Here is a 22,199-nt window from a genome sequence, read left to right on the forward strand (position 1 = left end):
GGGCACAGTGGTAAAGGGTTTTTGTTCCCATCGCCGCCACCCGACAATCTGCTAGGATTTCCCAAGAAATCCCCTTTTCTTTCTCCGCTCAATAATGGTTTGTTATTTGCATAAGCAAATTACAGCCGTCGCTTTGGCTTCTGAAACAAGAGCAAGCAATTATGATACAATAAAAGGGCAATGTAATGATGCTGTGATGTACCACCAGGATGAGCGACCAGGCGCCTCCATTTCCACACCAACGGCTACGACCGTCGTTGTCCTCTTTTGCTTCATTCTCTCTCTCTCGCTCTCCCTCCCTCTCGCTCTCTCTCTCTTTCTTTCTCTGTTTCTCTTTCACACGTCCATACACTCGGTTGGTGCTCTGGACACTTTGAATTATTGATTTCTATGAACCCCGAGTGGTGAAAGTTTCACTTCCTTCCACAGCAAGGAGTGGAGCGCACATTGAGCGTGCACGCAACGCTGTACATATCCATTTGCATTACACTCCTACACGCGCTCGAACACTCACACACACACACACACACACACACACGGCCTCGCTGGTACACTCATTGGAATGCACGGCACCATATCACTCCATGCCCATTCGTTAGCAAAACAGCTAAACTTATCTCGAGCATTAACTGTATTAATTATTCATTTGCTCGTTTTCATAGTGGATCGTTTACGTTGTTCGGAGCGCAAAGGGGGGGGGGGAGATGGAGCTCAAGATGGATTCTCCCGACTGGCTGGCATATAAATTTAGTCGTTCGTTTCTTGGTACCAGCGGTCCTGAGCGACCGGCCAGTGATCGGCGTGCGTTGTTTTCTCATCAACAACATCATCATCATCGTCGTTGGATTGCATCAATTATAAAATAAATTAATTATGGCAGACCAGTGTGCTGGACCGATGGCGAGGGTGCACAGGGATCAAGTCCACTTTTCACAAATTGAAAAGTGTCTAGGAGTTTACGGGGGGGGGAATGAGCGTACTGTCCATGGCGAGGACGAACCCAGCAAAATCAATAAATTATTAAAGGTTCTATTCTATCGATATGGATGTGGAAGTGCTTTTCTTCATTGCCTTGCTCTACAATGCTTTTATAATTTGTGTCAGCAGGAGGTAGGATTTGTGAGAAGCTTTAGTACAATGTAATTTCCATACCCAGCGCAAGGTGATGTCAAAGACACAGTGCATACCTTCAGGCGCACGCACCGAAGGCACAACCCAGCGGGAAGTCGTGTTAGTTTAGTATTAAATCAATCGTTTGGCGGTGAGCTTAAAATTGTCCAGCATTTATTCCAACATGTTCCAATATTTACAATAAAACGCCGAATTTAATCTATCAGCGCCTGAAAGCATGCAATTGGAAGCATTTCGTTTCAAAACTCTTAGCTCTTAGCTAAAGCGCAAACTGAAGCGCAAATTTGACCATTTTTAACATATTTTAATATAAAACGCAAAATTTTAGTAGCGCCGAATATTCGTCTTAATCGATTTATGTTCGTTTTAAGTCCAACCAACATTTTCTCGTAAGCTCTATACTCTATGATAAACAAACAATTTCATTTAATGCAAACAATCATATTCGAAATGATACATAACGCTACTCTGCGTCCTGCTCATATTGTATATCATTCAGAAGTAAGAACAAACAGTATTTATTCGACACCCACCCACTGTTTGTAATCGTACCGTTCCGAGAGCATTGGTTACCCGAGGCGTCGACACATCCCTGTCGAAACAACTCTTACCCAGAAGCCCACTTCAAGCTCGCCGGAAAACGCCCGTCCAAGCGTGAAGCCAGAAATGTAACTTACACTTGTCGAGAATTTCCTTGATCCGCACCGAAGCATCCAAAGCAACAAACAAACACGAACGATGATGCTCACCAGAAGAAAACCAGAAAAAACGCAAACGTCACCGAGCCATATCATTACGATGATAAGCGTACCGAGCAAGTCACCCCGAGCGCGCACACTGCAATGAAATGTGTCAAAAGTTCAAGGTCGCATTGGGCGCTTACTTGCTTGCCTGTACACAGTTTTTATCTCATTATGACGTTTGGAGCGCAGGCGGCACCTTTTTTTCCGCACTTTACCGGCTTTCCTTTCCGCACTTTAGTAACATAAAAGCCATATGCAGCTCAAATGCAGCGCTCGTCTACTCTAACTGCACCGTCAGCTGGTGTATGGCTGGGGCAAAACAAAAAAGCAAAACCCATCTTCCAACTCGTAAATGAATGATGAAAACGCATGTTGTGTTTTTCCCGTACCCGTACCCGCATTTCCACGCGATTGCACAGAAGGAAAACCTTCACCAAACAAAGCGAACGGCAAGACAAAAAGTGCTGCATCATCTCATTTGGGAAATATATATACAAATATCACACACACACACACACATTATGCTTCGGCTGCTGACACATCGTGGGTACTCTGCACTGCAACAAATAGCGTCAACACTTACTGCCCTAAAACCCAGTTCTCACCTAAACAAAACAAAAACCCGGGCGAAACTTTTCCACACCGAGCGTCGAGTGCGCTTCGTCCCTAACTTTGTTGCAACGACCGGCGGGCGTGAGCGATGCATGTAGAGCGGCTTGTTTGAAGGACTCCCGTGAACACACACTCCTTGCACCGGAGAGGGCCACACAAAGCATCGCAAGTGGCTGGCGATGGCGATGGAAAATGTGGACCGAGAGATTCCTTTTCCCCCCAGCCGCACGGCGCTACAATAAAAGAAAGCAAATCGCCCACTTCGAGAGCTTTTCAGCTAGGTGAGCACACGACCGATGCCGTATGCACGTATAAATGCATCGCGTATTTGCACCTGCAACGCCCGGTTCTGCAGCTGAGCGCCACACAAACCCCGTGTGCACCCGTGTGGCGTGGGAATGCACTTCCGCTTCCATTATTTGTCGAGCTCGACTGCTCGAGTGCTCCGGGAACTCCAACCACTCTGCCACGCTTCACCATAGCCATCGACGGGCGCTCATACGGGTTCGAGAAGGATTTTTCTGGAGATTTATAGCCCGTGGCTCACAAATTATTCATCCGGGCGAGATTAAAGATCGGCCATTTTGGGCCGGGATAGTGTCGGGGATTGCGAGGTGGGACTTGGGAAGAAAACATCGCGCAATGATCTATTGTGCATGGGGGTGCATTCTTTGGCTATCCAAATTTAGCCGCATTGTTAGCCAAACTCGTCCCAAAACTATTCGCCCATTTTTTTGAGGATTTCGTCCACACCGAACCGGACCGACTTGTGGTGCTTAGGAAAATCAATAGTTGGCTTGCCGTGTGCCGTTTCCCACCAGTCACTTATCAGAGGAACAGCATTTTAAAATTACATTGCTCAACATGCTCGCAGCACACTTCACCCCGGCACAGCTCGTCGTACGGCTGTCAGAAATTTAAATTCTCAAACACCTCGGCCGCAATCTTTACATCTTCGGTGTGCAGTGTCGACCGGTGCCGGCGAACAATAGTCGACTAAAACTTCCGCAAAGCTTACTTTGGCCAATGGTACTTGACGCTGTTTCGGTTTCAATTACTCTTTCCTTGCTTTGGCCCGGGCTGGGGACGACAGGAAACATGGATCTACCACGCTTGCAACATGCTCTTAAATGCTCTTCACCCAACGAACGTACCGGGGCGGACGGGGTAGTAGGGTGTATCAGTCGCTACATAAAACTTCTTTCTGAGCTGCGGATATAAAATGCTGCTCGCGCTACAAACTGTACGAGCTCCGGTTGTACATTTTGCTTCTTGTTTTTTTTTTGGTTTTGGTTTTTGGGGTGGTAGATTTATGATGTTCTGCTGGGTAGTGTGGGTTATATTTCAACGAAAAACCTTTTGCTTCTACATTATTATGACTAGCGGAGGATATTGTTACCGGCCCGCATCCTTCCAGGCAGTGTACGATACAGTGCAATGCAGTTGACGGAAGATATATGGCACATATAAAGCAAATAAGTAAATGAGAAGCGTTTTGTGTGGTTGTTACTCAACTAGATACTGCTGAAGATCTTGCTGTATTTTAAGACCGGTGATCTAAACAAGAGCCACTACTCTAGTAAAACAACACCTCCAAATAAGGGACGGCTACAACGCCGGCAGATATACCATACGTTCTCCTTTTTTTCTAAACACTTAATTACCCAATGACCGGCTCGGGTCCTGCAAGCTGACCGATCAACATGTCCCGAACAGTGTCTAAACAGTCCCTTCGACAAGAGGAACCGAGAGAATCGTAAACTTTGTGCCTAAAAATACACACTGCATACCTTCCGGCGTAAAGGACCCAAGAGGAAAAACGGAACAGAGCAAAAGTCACAAATTTTGGTGAAACATTTTTGTTGTTGTTGCTTTTCTCATAACAAATGTTAAGCAAACCCCCAATCATGGCTCAAAATGACTGCCTTCAACAAGTGTAAGATAATGAGTAAAAGGGCCAGTTTTTCAATGTGATCTCTTTAATAGCTTTATTTTAAAGGATTAAGCAGTTTTTGGGAAGGTTAATAATTAACGCTATTAGTTACGATGACAGTTTTGTCCGAAAGTGTGCAATTTGCGTAATGAAAGGTCCTCGAAACGTGTGATGTGACAAAATTCTTTTAAAAGAAATATGTCAACGCCTAACGGTATGCAAACAGTAGTTTTACAAATAGTTAATGGCGTTAAGCAATACTTCTTAACTTATCCTTCATGAATTACAAAAATAGTTAATGGCGTAAAAGGGACGCCTTCTTCTTCTTGTTTAGCACTTCAACCTCGAGAGGTCTTGGCGTGCCATTTCTGGCTTTCTATGACTCAATTTAACCCGAAGCAAGGTAGTCAGCCATACGTACGGGGAGGTTGTCTGGATGAGATTTGAACCACGGTCCTGCTGTGTGAAGACTTCCATCGTTATCGCCTCCGCCACCGGACCTCCCACCAAAGGGACGCCCAACTACTCTCAAAAACATAATGCATACTTTAAGGCGCAAAACTCCTAACACAACAACCCAGCGCTACTAAGATCCGTGGAATTTATTATTAGTAAAGTTTCTCTACGTAACTTAAAAAGGATTCTACAAACAATAGCAAAAAAAGCCCTAGAAAGTGTACAATGCAGCTGATATCGCATTTCGCTCACAACCCTATCGGTTTTATCTCCGGAACCCAGAATGGCCAGACGCTTTTTACTAGTTGAACCTACCACCTGCCCCGAAAACTTCTAATTACGCCAAAGGTAAACGTTCTACAACGGAACGAAAACATTCCAGCAGGAAGGGCTTGACATTTAACGTACGCTTGCTTCTTTCGCTGCCAACTCTGCTCCAAAAACAAAACAAAAAAACAAAAACGACGACAAACAAAAGTCGCCTAGCCATTGTTTCGAACGGGGCGAACCTTTTTTTCCCTAACCGTACACGCCTGCATAAACAACCCGTGGATCCACGGGCACACGGAAACATCAAAGCAGGACATCGTTAGCACATAACAATCCAAACCCAACCATCGCAGCCGAACCAGAAGCGCCAACTCTCTCCATCTCTCTCTCTCTCTCTCTCTCTCTCTTTCTAACGATCGGTCTCTTTCCAGCTGAGTTTTTGGGTCGGCCGGAACGTTTCTAACCGGGCCGCTGCTGCTGCTGAGCAAGCACAAAATTTATGATCCGGAAATGATCGCTAACCCAACCGCCGGTGTCTCAAGCTTCTCTGCGATCCTCCGATCCGCAAGCCCGTGTCGCCATTTCAATAGCTTTTCCACGCGACAGTGTCGGGTGCAATCAGTTCTTAAACTTTATAGAAAATCGCTTCGGCGCGGATTGTCGTCATTCATTTTATTGTTCCATTTCGCGAGAAACCCTTACCCTCTTCGAGGCAGGTCCGGGGAACGAGATATGGGTCCCAAAAATAAAATACACCCGGGTTGGAAGGGCGAATACGCGAATAGGGAAGTGGATAGGGGAGAGAAAAAAAAACACACACAACAAAGCTTGCAGAAACGAGCGGCAAGCTCACACACACACACACACTGCCACATCGACTCAGTGCCGTGGAAAATAAATCAAAACCTGTCGTGCAGTGGAACTTTAGCGCACCGAACTTCATCATATTTTTTTGCGGCGTGCTTCCTCCTCCATTTGGTCCCTTACCACCCCCCCCCCCCCCCACTCCTTATTCGAATGTTTCCAACGCTGAAGCACGGTTCCCAGGAACGATGGTTGTGACCTCTTGGCCACAAAACGGAAAGCCACAGCGAAAATTTGTTTCGGAAGTGCTGTGTTCTGAGTTTTCCCCTTGCTCTAACGTTTGCACCTTTTCAATCGTGGTGACGTTTGCCCGATTTCGGCGCTACTCGTTCAAAATCCGGCTCGTTGCCCGGGATTTCATAACATTAAGGTGTTAATAATGCAACACACACACACACAGCCGTACAAATAAAATGACGGCCTCCAAAACGACTCCAGCCGGTTCGTTTTCACTTTTCTCCGGCCTCAGGATTTTTGACGCGAATGAATATTTCAACAACAACCTTTCCATACAACCATGCTTCTTCCAACGGTGCCACCGTTATTGATGGAGCTATCATCGTTTAAACGAACTGTTTAACGTTTGGAAGTGTCGGGGCGCAAGCCCACCATTTGCATCTTATTGACATGCGGCAGCCGAAACTGAAGAAGACAGAAAACAAGAGGAAGGAAAGGCGCAACACAATCGCAAAATAATTCACCAAAAAACGTTTGGGTTTTTCTGGGGGGGGGGGGAGATGGCGAAGAAAATGTTGGCACCCGAGAAGAAAAAAAAACATAAAACTCCTTAACTCAATTGGTAGGAAACAACTTCGTTCGCGCGCGCTACACGGTACAAGGCAAAACATACATTCACTTAACTCGTAGAAGCAAACAAATACCTGCGCGTTTTCATTCATGCCATCCAATCTTGTTTGGCCGGGCGAAGACGCAAAACATTCATTCTTACAAATCCAAATTAAGTGTTTGCACAGGCCGGGGTTTTTTTTCGTTCCGTACGCATAAGACGCACACGATGAATTTGGCTCGGAACGGCATCGGGAAGGAACAATGTCGGTACACGGTTAATTTTCCTTTGCCAGCGCTTTTCCACCTGGCCACTCCCGAATGCACGAAGCAGGTGCGTTCCCAGGTGACAAAATTCATGAGGAAAGAAATTTGTTGTGCAAATTGCATAATGTTAGGCGTTTTTGCATTTAAAATTAATGTTTCCCTCACACTTCTCTTAAACGCCTAAATGTATGCTACTCACATGACACAACTACCTTCCTGCTACCATCAAAAGCAGCTGGTTCAATACTTCAATTAAGGCTGTTAGTTGGGCATTTTGCTCACAACATTACGCGACCTACACGTACACAAGATGGCTCCGCAAAGCTATTTTCTCCGTGCGTACCGGGCACGTGGTCGCAGAACCAGCGGGCTGGAGAGCCTTGGTTTGGGTTATTTAATTTCACATTTGGCTTCTCGGCGTCACGCAGTACGGCCCACTGCGCTCAAATTCGAATCGACATTTGGCGTAATGTGTAATCCAGTGCCCGAAACTGACACGACTTACTGTGTTACTCGGTACGCGCGGCTGGCACAATGCTCTGTGGTGGAATGAAGCGAAGAAGGCGGCGAGCGTGGTCCGGGGAACATATTTATGCGACAAAGTCAAGCAAACCGGGTCGCATGAAAATGGAACGCCACAGTGGAAGCCAAACCATGCTGAAAGCCGTTTCCTTCTGCGATGCGTTCTACATTCTTCCCGAATGTGCTGGTATTGCGAAGGCGAAACCACAACCAACCAACCAACCAACCAACCAACCCACTCTGCCGAAGCTTCTAGTGGCCAGGACGGATGCCGTAACACACACGGTTTTGAAGATGCAAGTCACATCCCGTCCATACGTCAGCAGCTCATAGCCATCGCCATGGTCGTGGTTGTCCTCAATTTGGGAAATGAATTTCCAATCCACCCATGACCACCCTACTTCAGCCCTTTACGCGCTTCCCACGGACCGGGCAACGCAACACTGTCGCGCGAATGTAGTCTTTTCACGCTCCTAGAGCGAACAAGTCGTTCGCTGAACTCATAAATTGCACTACTTTCTTTGTTTTATTTTCTTCGTTCACCCCAAACCCTTGGGCATGGAAAGTCAATTTTAATTCGCACATTTTACCCCGCTTCAGTGTTCCGGTGTGGTGGTGGTTGGAAGATTAAAAGTTCGTTCGTTAACTCGCTTACTACGCGCTGGTCGGATTACATCGGGGACTGGATATGGCCCGGATTCTTGGAATGGCATCCGTTTGATGAAGGGCTTTGAACTCCAACCGCAAGTAATTAGCAAGGTTACACTATTATCACAATCTGAGCCGGAGTACAACAACTCCACACGCACACACACACACACACTTGTCCCCCAGTGAACATCTCTACACATAGAACGCATGCTTCGCTAACAAGCATTCTAACAAGCGTGTTGCATGATTTGACACATTGTGTTAAGCAAATTGCATACTTTAAGGCAAATCGTAAGCCATTGCAAGCAAACGACATTTTCCCAGCGGCAAAACGCCTACAATCATGCAATACGCCCACCACAATTGCCTTCCTATGATCAGACGTGTTTGTTGTTTGTGAAATTGAATTGTTTTCAACGTCTTGCTTCAATGTCTTGCTGACGATGTAAGCGCACCATACTCTAATTAAGCTCGCTACCTTTAAGCTAAATATGTATCTTCACCACACCAACAAGCACATCAATGTCAATCAAGCCGGGACAATGAATCCTCCTCGCCTAAAGCAAACCGACGGATCAAGATTTACCTACAATTAGCACGCTTTTGCACCGAAGCGCACCCAGCGGTATTATACACTCTGGCGGGCTGAGGTAGCGAGACCCAGCGTGAGAGAGAGAGAGACTCCCAACACACGGTCCATAATGGTAACAGGTAGCCGGGAGATGATTAAGCTGCACACCTGTCCACAGTTAATGCAAAAGGTGCGATTGTTTGGAACTGCCCGTGATGGTAGCGTAATGGAAGCTGTTCGGCTATTTTCCAAGAAGCGTCCGTGTTGTTGCCCGCTTTTATCGTTAATTACCGCCAAGCTAGTTGGGTGTCGTGCGGAATATTATCGATCAAATTAGTTGACAGTGATTTACACTTCGAATCAGCGTAATTTCTCGTGAATTTACTATGATTTTACATGTACCATGGTGGGCTTAATGAATAGCGTCACGTGATACCTGCTAACGCTAACAGCGTCTCATCAGCGGTTGGCTGTTTTTCGGTTCGGCAATTAAACTGAAGCATTGTGAAGGGATCGGAATCGGACAGTCGACTGAGCGCAATCAGCAAACGATCCTCGAGTTTATTAAACATTTAAACAACTGATGTAAGACATCGGCATGTAAAATTGTTGTACAACTCTCCTGTTTTGCGCCTGCAAGTATTCAATACGTTGTTTATAAACAGCAGGGAGCAAAGCCATAAGATCATGATCTTCAGGATCCAGTAATAACTGGAATATATTGTAAATTATAAAGAAAATCAATTCTTACCTGGTGAATGAAGAGATCTTTGCTCCTCATTGTTATTAAGATGAGCAGAGCCAAATGTAGACAAACTCTGGCTCGTGTTGATTGCCCCCGGAACTGAACTATCGGTAGGTGGCAGTGTTAGAGTAGTGGCAGTAGATCCACCTGCTACAGCTAAGGACGACGACTTGGCCGAAGGTTGTAGCTGCCCTGTGCGGATCGTCGTTCCAGCGACAGACGTTACCACACCCGGCGACAGTAGCAACAGTCCGTGCGGTTGATCCTTGCTATTGCTGGCACCACTATTACTACTGCAACTATTCCCAACACTCGTCACCTGTGCCCTCGGTCGCTGCTGCTGGCCACTGGTGCCACTAATGTTAGAGCTATTTACACTACCACTTGCACTACTATTGCTACCACTGGTACTGCCAACGGTACGGACCGCCGCACCCCGGTGGACCTCGTATCCGATGGCACTTTCACTGACACACGCCCGACCCGTCGACACCTGTTGCGCCCCTGCACTACCACCACCTTCGCCGCCCGCCGACGCTCGGACACAGCTATTGGACCCCGATGTAGTACCGACACTGCCACTACTACTACTATCGCCGCCACCACCACCACCACCACCACCACCACTACCACCAACGACAGCGACGACACTATCGATACATTTTGGCACGGAACTCGATTCGATTTCGACACCCTTCGACACGCTCAGCAAATTGGCGTTCGCTGCATCGGCGACCAGCGAGGCCGCACTGCTATTCACACTGACGCACGCAGACGACGAATGGCTCGTGGCGACCGAGGAGATGCTTCCGTTCGAGCGGCTCCGTTCACTACCGCAAGCATCGGGGCGTGCGTAATCTCCGAAAAATATTCGTGACCTACATTTCGCGCATTAGGGGAAGATACGAAGGAAGGATAGATTTTAGTATATTGATTTAAGTAGCTAACTGAGGAATTTACTAAGACTGCGTTATGGAACATAGAGCGAACAAAATTATAAGCTATTATCTAATTATTACTTGAGTTTCTCAAACACAGGCACTTGCTAGAATATCATAATCGAAATATGTTGCTGTGTACTCGTGGAGGACTGCCTTGGAAATAGTGAAAAAGCCGCTAATTGCTTACAAGAAAGGACTGGAATCAAGCCGTAGCAGGGTCTTTTCCCACGTACGCAGGACTAATAAAGTCAAGCATGTCTTGTCCTCAGAAGATGGCTATGTCGATGTTGGCTTTCAGCTGTTCTAGAGCCCGAGGCTATGAAGACTTTAGGATTGAGATTTCCCCATAATAAGGCAAATTTGCTTTATTCACGCCACCATTGAGACAATCACATGCAGTTTTACGTGTCCTATCAACTGCTGGGCCGCCTCAAATTTGTAAGCAAGGAGTCCACCACCTGGGCCTACTTTCACCGCATAGTACATTCATTTGACAGCCAGGACCATTGATTCCGGGTATGAATTTTGAATCAAGTTTGAAAGGCACGTTGGATGACCACCATCGAATAGTTCTAAGAAAATTAAGCGCTCGACTGGGTGCACACACGCTGCTCGTTTGTCCGAGGCGCATGTTGACAAGTGACTTGTGCGATAACAAAGTTTCGGGAAACCCCCCCAGAATGAGACAGTTGTCATCTCTTTCCTGACTACGTGTCGCAACCATCAAATTAGTAAGTTTCCCTGGTCGACCAGGTACTAGTTGACAAGTTGATGCCACTTTAAATCAAAGTAGACTAGAAACATGGGAAAGCTAGTACTTAAAATCTGTTCCACAATATGTGTAGAGAATCAGAAGTGAAGGAACACAAATGCCTGTACGTGTCCAATTGACTCTATTTCCCAAGTCACAAATTTCAAGCTAATTTTGAATATGCGTCCCAAAGTAATGCACAAACGAAGTTGCTACATGATTACTCGCAAAGTTCGGTACTTATTCAATTTTTCATTCAATATAATGTATTCCTCGAAGCCTACCGCCAACCGTCAACAACATGCCACTCGGCACACTCAAAGCAAGTCTCGAATCAAATTTCACTCCAAATAGAGCCCTAAATGGCACCACATGAACACTTGAAAATGACTTCCATCTCTTCGCACATGCGAGTGTGCGTCGCCTGTTTCAAAGATTCCCCTGTTTGGCTCATCATGACATGAGTTTCCTTTTGCCGATAAACACCCCGGGAAGGACATCAAAGAAAACGTCTTCCCATTCACGTTGTCTGATTGCCGTCAAATGACCTGCCACGCGGTGCTCCGAAACCCGGCCCCGAAACATCCCGTGCATCCTTAAAAACACATTCACAGCCAATTTACCCCGACACACAAAGTAGGACAATGACTCATCCATACGGAGCAACTTTCGCCGACTGGTCCAAGCGGTACGAAGCGTCGCACGGTTCGGATAACTCCGAGGTGGTTGCAAAAGCACTTTGGCTGCATCGGAATGAGTTTACTTCCCGGTCCCCTTGTTGACGAGCAGGCCGGGCAGTTCTGGGACAGAAGAAGAAGAAAGAATGACAGAGAACACCACATACAGCCGGCCGCCGCCATCGCCCTCACACGGCGGAGCCTATCTTTTGGGAGTTGTTACACATACGGGATGTGAAGCGGCACGGTGGGATTGTGCATAAATTATGGCAACACTGAATCAGCACTAGCACTCCCACCCCACCCAGCATGTTTACGAGAGTCCCAGGGACATTTTCATGCATAATAAAACCCCTTTGGTTCACCGGCGTGCTCAACCGGTCCGCGTGTGATATGGTCCTGCTGTTGTGTTGTGGTCTTTAAAACTTCTGCACGAAACGGTTGCGGGATGGGACGGAAGTTGCCAGCCTGCTTCATCCATACAGCTTCCGGAGAGCTCACCATAAATCAAACACATACTTACACATCCCGTACGTATGGTGCAACTTAAGCCCACCAACCCGCTCCCTGTCTGCCTGTCTGACCAAGAACTCCACGCAGGAGAAGCACCAGAAGAAGAACCCAAACGACCGTGTGTGCCGCAATAGCACCGGGAAAAGTTATCCGAAAGTTAATATGCCACGGATTACGAAGGACAAAATCTGCACCGGTCGGCAAACGTGCGAATGTGGGTCAACGATGTTTTTGGGCTGTTCTTTGCCGCTCGGTCGGATGCAAAACCCATCAACACGGGCCGCGGAAGGTTTAATGAGGCATCGTTCGAAGAGGCATTTATTTCTTATAAAAACAAGCTCTTTTTTATGGTTCAAATTTATTAACAGGGGCCATATCTGAGGACCATTTGCTCGGGCGAACGCCATGTTGCGCTTGATAGGTAGCTTAAACTCTGGTAAAAACATTCATCATAGCTCTCTCTCCCTGCTGGCACGCAACCGGCCCAGGGCGTACTGATACCGAAGGCGAACATTTCGATTACACAATGGCAGGAATGCGTTGTTTACAGATATTTGCATAAATACATTCCATGCAAATGAAATTCCATCAGCTTCAACCGGCAATTTCTTCCCTACTCTCTAGACAGGCAGAGAGGGAGAGAGCGATAAAAAGAGAAAGAGAGAGCGAGAGAGAGAGACGAAAAAAGAAAAGTCATCTTGACTAACTGCACTGGAACAGGAACAGCATGAAGTTAGCAGGACCCAAACTCGGCCAGGTTTGTGTACGGTACACGAACTAATCACGCCATCAGCAGCACAAGCAAACATGCCAGCATTTCGGTCCGTCATCGTGTGCCACTTAAAGCTATTGCTTTCGCGGCCACCGCTCACTCGTTAATCATGGTGTGTGCCACCCCAACTTCCAGTCCGTTGTTTTGGCGCGTTGGAAAGCGCAGTTCCAGCGAAGGCCGAGGATAACCTTCGCTACGTGGAAATAGGGAATCGGTTTGCTGCCCACTCAACATGGCGTGCGTTCGGTGAGGTTATTGTGTACTGAATGTTTGCTGGAATAAGGAAAAGCTACAAAAAAACAACTAATACTTCTTCCGGGTATAAAAATGTGTGTCGGGGGCAATTTGTTTTCCCTTTTTTATTTTAAAACAAAACGCTCGGAACAACATTAAACAGCTATTAAACAACAAACAGGGCACAGCCCGGTGCTTATCTTAAGGGCTTACGAAAAGTAATTATTTTGACTTTAACTTTTATAGGCGACCAGCGCTTTTTACCAAAAATCACATCACACAATAACCAGCTGTGATATTGTGATTCAAACGGAAGACTCCTTGAGCACGCAACGCCTAAAATTATGCAATTTTCCTACATAGATTGTATTGTATTCGGCAAAGCATGTAACATTTGCCAGCTTATTCTATTTATGTTTTCGTAATTTATGTTATTAATTATATGTTTCAAGAGACACGTTAATCTAAATTTGTTACCAGAAAAAACAGAAAGATAATTACACTTTTATACGTCTCTTAGTAAACGTACTCTAGCGGTTTATTAGGCTAATTTGGCGTCAATCGCTGAAACAATGTACCAAATTCAAATTTTCACTAATTGTATTGAATTCTCAGTCATTTTTCGTTCTAATTCGTATTTAAAATAAACGATAAATGACGCCTGTTTTCATCCCTTTTTCATTGCGCCTAAATGTATGCAATCACCGTTTCTACCAGACGCCATCAAAGCACGCTTGGATAGTTTTTGATTCGCGTCAGTTTGGCGTTGTTTTCCAAAATTAATTGCATACCACCAGGCGAAACCGGTCAAAAACCCATTAGCAGCAGCAACAACATTAACGAAAACATTCCGCCGTAAAGCAATGCCATTCGGAATCCTTTTGCACGATTAATTATGTTTGCATGTCAGTGGCAACGACGGTGGCGAAATAAAGACAAAACAACTAAATGAAAATCGTACCGGGCGGTGAAGCAACGGCAAACAGTAAGCGGTAACGTTACTGTGAGGCTAACATATTTCACGGTTCCGTGCCAGTGGCAGATGATCCGTCCCTGCAAGTAATAATGCCATCAGCAGCAAAAGAAGCGCTTCATACTGAACGGTTTTGAATGAAAGGCACGCTTTTAGGTAAAAGAAGAAGCTTCCTTGTTTTATTTTGCACTTTGCGAGATGATAATGCAACCATTAAAAAAGAATCGAAATATAATGCCCGAGTGAGTGTGTGTTTCATATATTTTTATTTTTTTCTTCCTTCTTGTAGCTGCGCGTTTGCCAAACCTTAACGACCCGACAATGACGAGAAGAAGGCTCGTAATAATTGCTGCAGGCGTATAAATTTTACCATCGCTCCGTTTCGATTCGTAAGCACTGATAAATAAATCACCATTGCCACTCACATGCTGCCCATGGGCTCCGGTGGGCAAACGAGACCGAAGCCTGGCACGACTTTGTGCGACCCAACGACTTTGGCGGAGTAAGCGGGCCAGTCAGTTTCATTCATCAATCATGATTTGGATGGGCTGTATAATTTGACTTTCAAAGCATTTCCCTCCCTCCGCAAGCCGTATCGCGTCCTCACGTCCGGAGGAGGGCGGAGAAATAAACCACAGCGCATAAATAAGTAATGCCAGGTCCGGAGGTCATTTGTTTGTGAAGGACACGCCGGAGCGCAACAAATGCTTTCTTCTAGTGGTGTGCGCGAGAGATGAAAATGGCCATGATACACAAGAGAATATCCTTGAAAGCTGCTCCCAGTAGAAGCTAATCACTCACGACGGAAATTTCAATTAATTTCTATAAAGCTAATAAAAATATCTACCAACTTAAACCAAAAAACTTTAATAAAGCAAGCCACACTTACTGGTGATCCGGTGGTGCCTGAGGAGAATACTTTCTTCTGTGATAGTATGAAACATTTCCAACCGGCATTGGCACTACGATAAGGCGGCTCTAAAGAAGCTGTTTCTGCACACTTTAAACCGACCGTTTAAACCGGCCACTGGGATGAGAGCGATCAAACTTTAAAACACGGCTACGGCCGCCGCCACCAACACCACCACCACCACCATCAATACCCTATCACCAACACACGCACACATCCTTACGAATCCTTCACTTGCCGTTTAAGCACACATATTCCGGTTGATAACCACACCAACGCACACGGGTTGAACACAATTTCCCACTTTTATGGAACACATTTTCATAGCTTCGACGGTAAGGATCTCTCAACGATTGGCAGCGTTAACAGCTTCCCGTATCGGTTCACTGTGATTCACCGCTGGTTGAGAAGGCTGAAATGAATTATTCAAATTAGAACATAAAACATGGGTACATGTGCAGTGCCGTGGCCTCCACAATTTATGTTTTGCCCTTAAACAGCCCGAACTTATTGAACGCCATCACCAACGACCGGGCGTCTCCATCGTGCGGCAGACACTCGAGCGCAAGGACGTCACCGACATTCGCGAAGACACCGCCTGCTTGGCAAAAATCTTTATTGTTGACCACTGCACACAGCACGCGCATCATCATCACAATCGCACGGCAAACTTGCAAAACTTGCTCCCGAACGTCACGCGTCACCATGGCAGTGACAGTGAGCGGAGGATAAAATATTCAGCAGTCAATTTTGTCCTTGGCGTAGAAAATCAACAACGCATCGCCACTCGCCATTTGCAACCGAACGCACACGAACGCACGAAAACAACACAAAACGGTATCTGCTGTGTTTTCCCCGTTGGCCAATTCTTATGCACGGATGCTCGCATTGTTGCATCGCTCGCTTTGCGCGACTTCTTGTGAAAGGGGGTTCCGCTTTTCCGTTCTTAAAAAAACAAGATTTATCACCATTGTTGCGCCTTGTTTCTGTGCCACACCTGGTGCTTCGAGGCGCCGTTCCATTTTATTTCACAACGGTACGTCGTTATTCACAGTGGCTGGAAAAGCTGCGTTGCGTGCACTTACCACTTCACAGACACTTGTCCCCACACTTGGAGTCTGATTTTCCGCTGCTCGCCATGAACGGCCCTCTTTCAGATGGCTCTATTGCAGGTAAAGTTCGTTTGTTTAGCACGCATACACCGGCACGCATTCGGTGTGTATGGGTGTGTGTGTGTTTTTTTGAAATTTGTTTTTCCTTCAAACCACTGCAACTGTAGTGGTAAACGTGTGCTGACCGTACATCCGTGTGTGTGTGTGTGTAGTGGTGTTTGCAATTTACATTCCGCTTGATGGGTTCATTGGCGTTGCCAACCCGCAATAAATCATCCTGCATATTGTGTGTTGTCAAACGGGGTGCTACGAATAGCCTACTTTTAGGCGTTCACTTTAAACGTCGTGTAAACGAAGTGGAAATAACGTAAAAAAAGGCCTTATTTGAAGAATATTTTCTACATTCGATAAACACTCTCTCCAACTGAAAATTTGTAGTATTTCTTCCACCCTTTCTTTTCAAACACTCGCTTTATCCAACGCAATCCAACACCAACAGTGCAGTTTCATGACGTCCTTGTGCTGACGGTTTTGTTTGCTGGACAGGCACACCACCGTACTTGGTGCTGCGGCTGATACTGCTGGTACTGCTGCTGTTGCCACTACTGCTGCTGTTGCTGGTGTGTGTTCTGTTGTCGTTTCCGACTGTGTGCGCATGGGTTTTTCTCTCGCTGCCGTCAACACGGAGACAAGGCACGGCGCACGGTGCAGGACGAGCGTATCCGAGCCTTCAACAACACATGCAAACGGTTCACGATCGATATTTTATGTATGAAAATTTTGACATTTTCTGGGGCACACCATCATGGTGGTAGAATATTGTTTCGCAAAAACGATGGAAATGCTTTTATCTACCCGCCACGAACTATTACCATCCCATGCCCGTGAAATGGTACACGACTTTCCTTTCACAGGATTCTGGTCTACGGTGGGTACAGAATAATAGACACCAGCAGATCAGGTTCAGTGTCAAGCGCACTGAAAGCACGAATACCGTCAAGCACCCACCCTAGAGTGAATATTCCTGAAGGAATTTCTTGCTTTGTCCTTCCGGAAAAGAGGGAAGTTTTCACTATGAATTCCACACTTCAAGATTGAAAACACTCAAACAAACAAATCCATCTCACGAAAGATAATTCGTCCATTTTCCCGTCACTTTACCATTCATCGTTCGGAACGCCCATAACATCCACACCGAGAACAGACAGACAGACTTTGTTTGCGGTCCTTATTTGCTGCAAAACGCTCTTCTCACTACAACTCGCTACTCACTACAGCTCGCTAAAATGTTCAATAGTGCACTATCTTTCAGTAACTCGCTTCACAGTTTACAGTTCCTTAAACGTATTTCGATAATGTACAAACACGCTGCGCGATATCACACCACACGGATATCCCTGTGTGGCCGCACACGCTCGAACAGGGATTGGTTTATGGGACCGTACGGACGAAACACTTGCACACACTCGCTCTTTCTCAGGGAAATTCACACACTTTGCCAGCGAACAGTGGCAGGGGTCGTCTATATCCTTATCATGAAATTATATGAAGCTTATAATAATATTGGTGAGAGTTATTTTTAAAGAAATCTACTCTTCACGCAATCTTCCTGTTTTAAATTTTATAGACCGAGATATTAATCCTGTTGCAAGAAAAATTCACTTGCCGCTAAAGAATCTTGTATGTACTATCGTGAGAAACCCTGTTAATGGAGGTGTTTTCGTTTCCACACAACAGAAACTGTTGTTATCCGCTCTCCAAAAAAGGACTAAAGCGAGAGAGAGAACGCGAGAGAGAGATGAATAGCGAGAAGAGATTTTAAACAAGTGTGCGTTGGATAGTATAATAGTAGTACAGTTCGGTGTAGCAAGTAGAACAGATTTTTGGAAATCCTTTTAAACGCTCAGTTCGTTTTGACCAAATAAGCTCCTTCCATCCCGTTGTACTTTTGTGGTTTTTCAAACCTACCTTATATTCGTTACTTTCCAAAAACATTATTTTAAGCTAATAAAACCGAACTCATCTTCTTTAGTGGAGTAACATTTTTATTGAGTAAAAGCGTAACGTTTTACACACGATACAATGCCAACAACAGCCACCGCTCACTTTCGGACTTTCTGCATCTGGGGTGCGGATAGTTTCACCTTGCCGGGAATATTTCTGGCCAGCACCTCATCCTTAACCGCCTTCAGCAGATCCTTTTCGCGCGGCGTACATTGCTTGTCTTTGAGGAAGATTTGTAGTGCCATCTTGCTCGCCTTGCCACGCTTACCGGTGCCGGGCGTTAGCTTCACCTTGTACTTGTAGTTGTGCAGCGATTGGTATGGCGCAACCACCGGAATCGCAAACAGCAGCTCGTCCTCTTCTACCGGCTGTCCGGTAAGCGTATCCAGCATGTCCAAATCGGCAGCGGCCGGTGTATCGTCACCCAGCTCCTCAAACTCGCCCGGTTTCAAGCGTGGCGTACGTTTCCGATCGCCCCCCTTCTCACCGCCCTGTCCATCCTTGGCTGCGTCCTCTTTCGATTCCTCATCCGGCTTGCGATTGCCGGCCGATTTCAGAATCTCCATGATCAGCTTCCGATCGTCGTCGTCTTGATCCTTGTACTTCTCCTTGATTTTGCGCATCTTTGCCTTCTGGCCACGCTTCAGCTGGCCCTGCTTCTGGGGGTCCTCCTTTGCCTGGGCGCTCTGTTTTTCCTTCGCTTTCTGTTCCTTCTCTTTCTGGTCCTTTGCCTTCTGCTTGCTCTTCGAGATCTGTTTCTTGCGCGGTGCGGATGGTTGAATGATGTACGGCTTATCATCGCCGAGGAATATTACCGATTCGTTGTCCGGTTCCGACGTTAGTCGCTGCAGCACAGGATCGGAACGCACCGAAACTTTGCCGGTGTCGTGCTCCACCTTGACGTGTGTATCGGGGAACTGGGGCAAACCTTCTTCCCCGTCTTGTCCCCTCTCTCGTTCGTTCTCTTCTTCCGCTTCGTCTACAATCGCCAACTGCGAAACCTTCTCAGGCAAAGCGTTTCCTTCGGTTTCCTGCTGAGCCTTTGAAGTTCCCGCATCCTGATCATCGTCCCCATCCGATTCCACATCGTCAAGCTTAATTTCTTGATCGGGTTGCTCGGAAATTTCCGACCGTACATCGTCCTTGCTGACGACCGACTCATCGTCAAATGTTCGCACCCGGCGCTCGCCCCGATGACGCTCGACCGAGCTGTCCTCGAGCTTGAAGAGAAACGACAACCCGAGCACCAAGTGGCACGGCGGCAGGAAATTCTTTCGTCCTCGGATCATGAAGCTACCGGTCGTGAGATACTCGCCGGTGGGCGCCGTTTTGCTGACCTGATCGCTGTGCACCCAGTAGGCGCTCGTTACTACCTTCGCATCCCAGGCAACGCTGTACGAGATGGCCATCGTGCCCGCCTCTAGCAGCGTTTTCGGGGGAATTTCTCCTCCAGCAGGATTTTTGATTATTACGCTCGATGCGCCCTGAATCTCGGCATGCACGTAAATGTCCGTCGGTCGCATGTATCGCTTCACAATGAGCTCGTTCTGCTGCTGGTCCCGACCACCAATCACCAGATAGTTCTCCGAGCTAACGAACCAATAGAACTTCTCGAACCAATACACCTTCCGTACCTTCGAGATGGTCGTTTGTGTGCGCACATCCTTGAGCGTTTGTATCGTTTTGCGTTCGGCGTTTTTCAACGCCTTCGAACTGGACTCGATCGTTTTCTGCTCCTTGCGTGCCGCGAACCGACGCTGGTCGTAGTAGCGTCTCGCATTGGCAAAGGCCGACAGTGCCAGATCGACATCGACCACCATCGGTTCCAGCTTCGCCTCATCGTCCTCCCGTTCGCTGTCGTCTTCCTCTTCGCTACTGCTCTGCTCATCCAGCGACGCGTACGGATCGGTCAGATACAGCGAAATGTGATTAATCTCGAGCTTTAGCTGCCGAATGCAGGATGCCACCGGGTCCTTGTTTGCTTGGGCCGCCTTCACCAGATCCTGTATGTCGGTCCAGGACATTTGCGCTGCCAGGGCACTCTGCACAGCGAGCAGCGCTTTGTTTACCAAATCCTGATTGCGCGTTATCAGCTCCGCCTTCTTACGATCTTCCAGCTGCGCCTTCGTCAGCTCCTCGATACGTTTAGCATGATCGGTCTTGACGTTGGACAGCTTCTTCAGCGCTTCACGCTCCTGAGCGAACGCCTTAAGATCAATCTTTTGGCTTTCCAGCGAAGAGTAAAACTCATCCACCGCCGTCGTGAACGAATCGAACGCCTTGAACGGTTCCCCCTGGTACTGGTTGTACAGGTACGGTTGGTACTCCAGGTTAGTGAAATAATACTCCTCCTGCTCGCCTTCCTTTGTCGGGCGCACTTCCTTCTTCTGTATGATGTACCCGGGCGAGGGTTGTTTCTGAGCTTCGCGTAGCATGTTTTCCGCGTCGTTGATGGCACTCATCAGCGGTGCAAGGTCTGTCTCCATGTTGAACACCTTCGAAAACTCTTTCGCTATGTTTTTCTGTTTCTTCTTCACCTTCTTGGGCAGTGCGGGATCGCTCGGTAGCTCACCCCCGATACGACACCCGAACAACCCTTGCTTGTGCAGCACGTGATCGATCACCGATGCGCCGTACTCCAGTATTGGGTTCAGTGCCGTGCGCAATGTGTCGCCCGGATGTGCCTTCGCAATCGCTTCCTTAATCTGCTCCATCGACGGCGGTCCGTTGTCCTGTTTGGCACGACCCGTGGGATATTTTTCACGCACCGCAAACCGCAACTCTTCCCCTTCTACGTGCGGTCGTAGTATGTTCAGAATGCGCAGATCGCAATCCGTGAGCAGTATGTTTCCCCGATCGTACAGTTCCAGAATGATGTGATACGCCGCTTCACCCGATCCAAACTGAAAGTCTACGATACGATCCACGCCGAGCTGTCGCAAACTTTCGAGACGTTTGTTTTTCAGATGCTTGCGCATCTTCATCGTAAACCCGGACGGAGCCACATTCTTCGGCCACTCGAAGCTGGTGGTGTGAAATCGCAGGCCGGATTCCATCAGCAGCACAACCTTCTCCTCATTCCGGGCCAACCGGATCAGATACGTTTTGTTGTCGATGTCATAGATCTGGTTCACTCGCATGCCGATCAATCTGCAATAGTCGAACACAATTGAGCCATATGAATCATTTCAAATGGTGAAATCATAACAAGCAGGTGCCTGCCCATCATACTCACTTCTGTAACTCCGTCACGGAGCACACGACATCGTACGTGTTGAAGCGTGTTTTCGTCATTTTCAGGCGTTAGGAACCTGAGGCTGCTTTCCCGACGCAATTTTCTTTCCCCGTTGAACCAATATTTTACAATTTCACTTCTGCTTACAACGCGGCAGAACGAATACAGCTGATAATGTTGCGAAAAACGTTGTTTGACAGCTGGGCCTACCTGCCGACCCAATCGACAAACGGCGCTCAGACCAAGGTCTATATAAACGAAGATTTTGCTCGATGACAGTTTTGGTCGCGATCTGTCAACATTTTGAGTTGATTCGATTGTGCTTGGAATTTAGATGATGTTGAGTATGGCTAAGAGACATAACGTTTTTTTTGCTTTTGTCTCTTTCACATCAAGCTACGAACCTCTGTAGAGTGAGTGAGATGCTTAGCGAGTTTTACCCCTGATGGAAAAACAATAATACGAAAGTGTTAATATGCCTTTAAACCTCACTAGAATATATGAAACATTAAAACGATAGTATGGA

At 46.9% G+C, this 22,199-nt stretch overlaps 2 protein-coding genes across 6 annotated transcripts in view; both read right to left on the reverse strand.

Moving 5' to 3' along the window:
* LOC118504990 overlaps positions 1–22,199 on the reverse strand; it is a 50,249-nt gene that overhangs the window by 22,007 nt on the left and 6,043 nt on the right. The window contains exons 1-3 of one of the 5 annotated variants that reach the window (XM_036040167.1): positions 17,707–17,873; positions 15,302–15,734; positions 9,558–10,429 (exon numbers count right to left, since the gene is read on the reverse strand). In XM_036040167.1, coding sequence (XP_035896060.1) covers positions 9,558–10,429; positions 15,302–15,369 — 940 coding nt within the window. In that variant the 5' untranslated portion in view covers positions 15,370–15,734; positions 17,707–17,873. Of the gene's footprint in view, positions 1–9,557; positions 10,430–15,301; positions 15,735–16,407; positions 16,756–17,595; positions 17,889–22,199 lie in introns of those variants that run through there. The other 4 variants (XM_036040166.1, XM_036040163.1, XM_036040164.1 and 1 more) reach the window with 4 other exon arrangements.
* On the reverse strand, positions 18,454–22,034 carry LOC118504987 (nuclear export mediator factor NEMF homolog). Its single transcript, XM_036040154.1, has 2 exons — positions 21,674–22,034; positions 18,454–21,588 (listed from the first exon to the last, which is right to left on the reverse strand). The coding sequence occupies exons 1-2, from the start codon at positions 21,730–21,732 to the stop codon at positions 18,537–18,539; spliced, it is 3,111 nt and encodes a 1,036-aa protein (XP_035896047.1). The 5' UTR covers positions 21,733–22,034; the 3' UTR covers positions 18,454–18,536.

The sequence above is a fragment of the Anopheles stephensi genome, chromosome 2, assembly GCF_013141755.1.
Source record: "Anopheles stephensi strain Indian chromosome 2, UCI_ANSTEP_V1.0, whole genome shotgun sequence".
Lineage (NCBI taxonomy): Eukaryota > Metazoa > Arthropoda > Insecta > Diptera > Culicidae > Anopheles > Anopheles stephensi.

Coding starts and splice junctions, on each gene's coding strand:
- LOC118504987 (XM_036040154.1), bottom strand. CDS start 21,732: ATGACGAAAACACGCTTCAACACGTACGATGTCGTGTGCTCCGTGACG. Junction 21,589..21,673: donor TCCGTGACGGAGTTACAGAA/GTGAGTATGATG, acceptor CGACTATTGCAG/ATTGATCGGCATGCGAGTGA.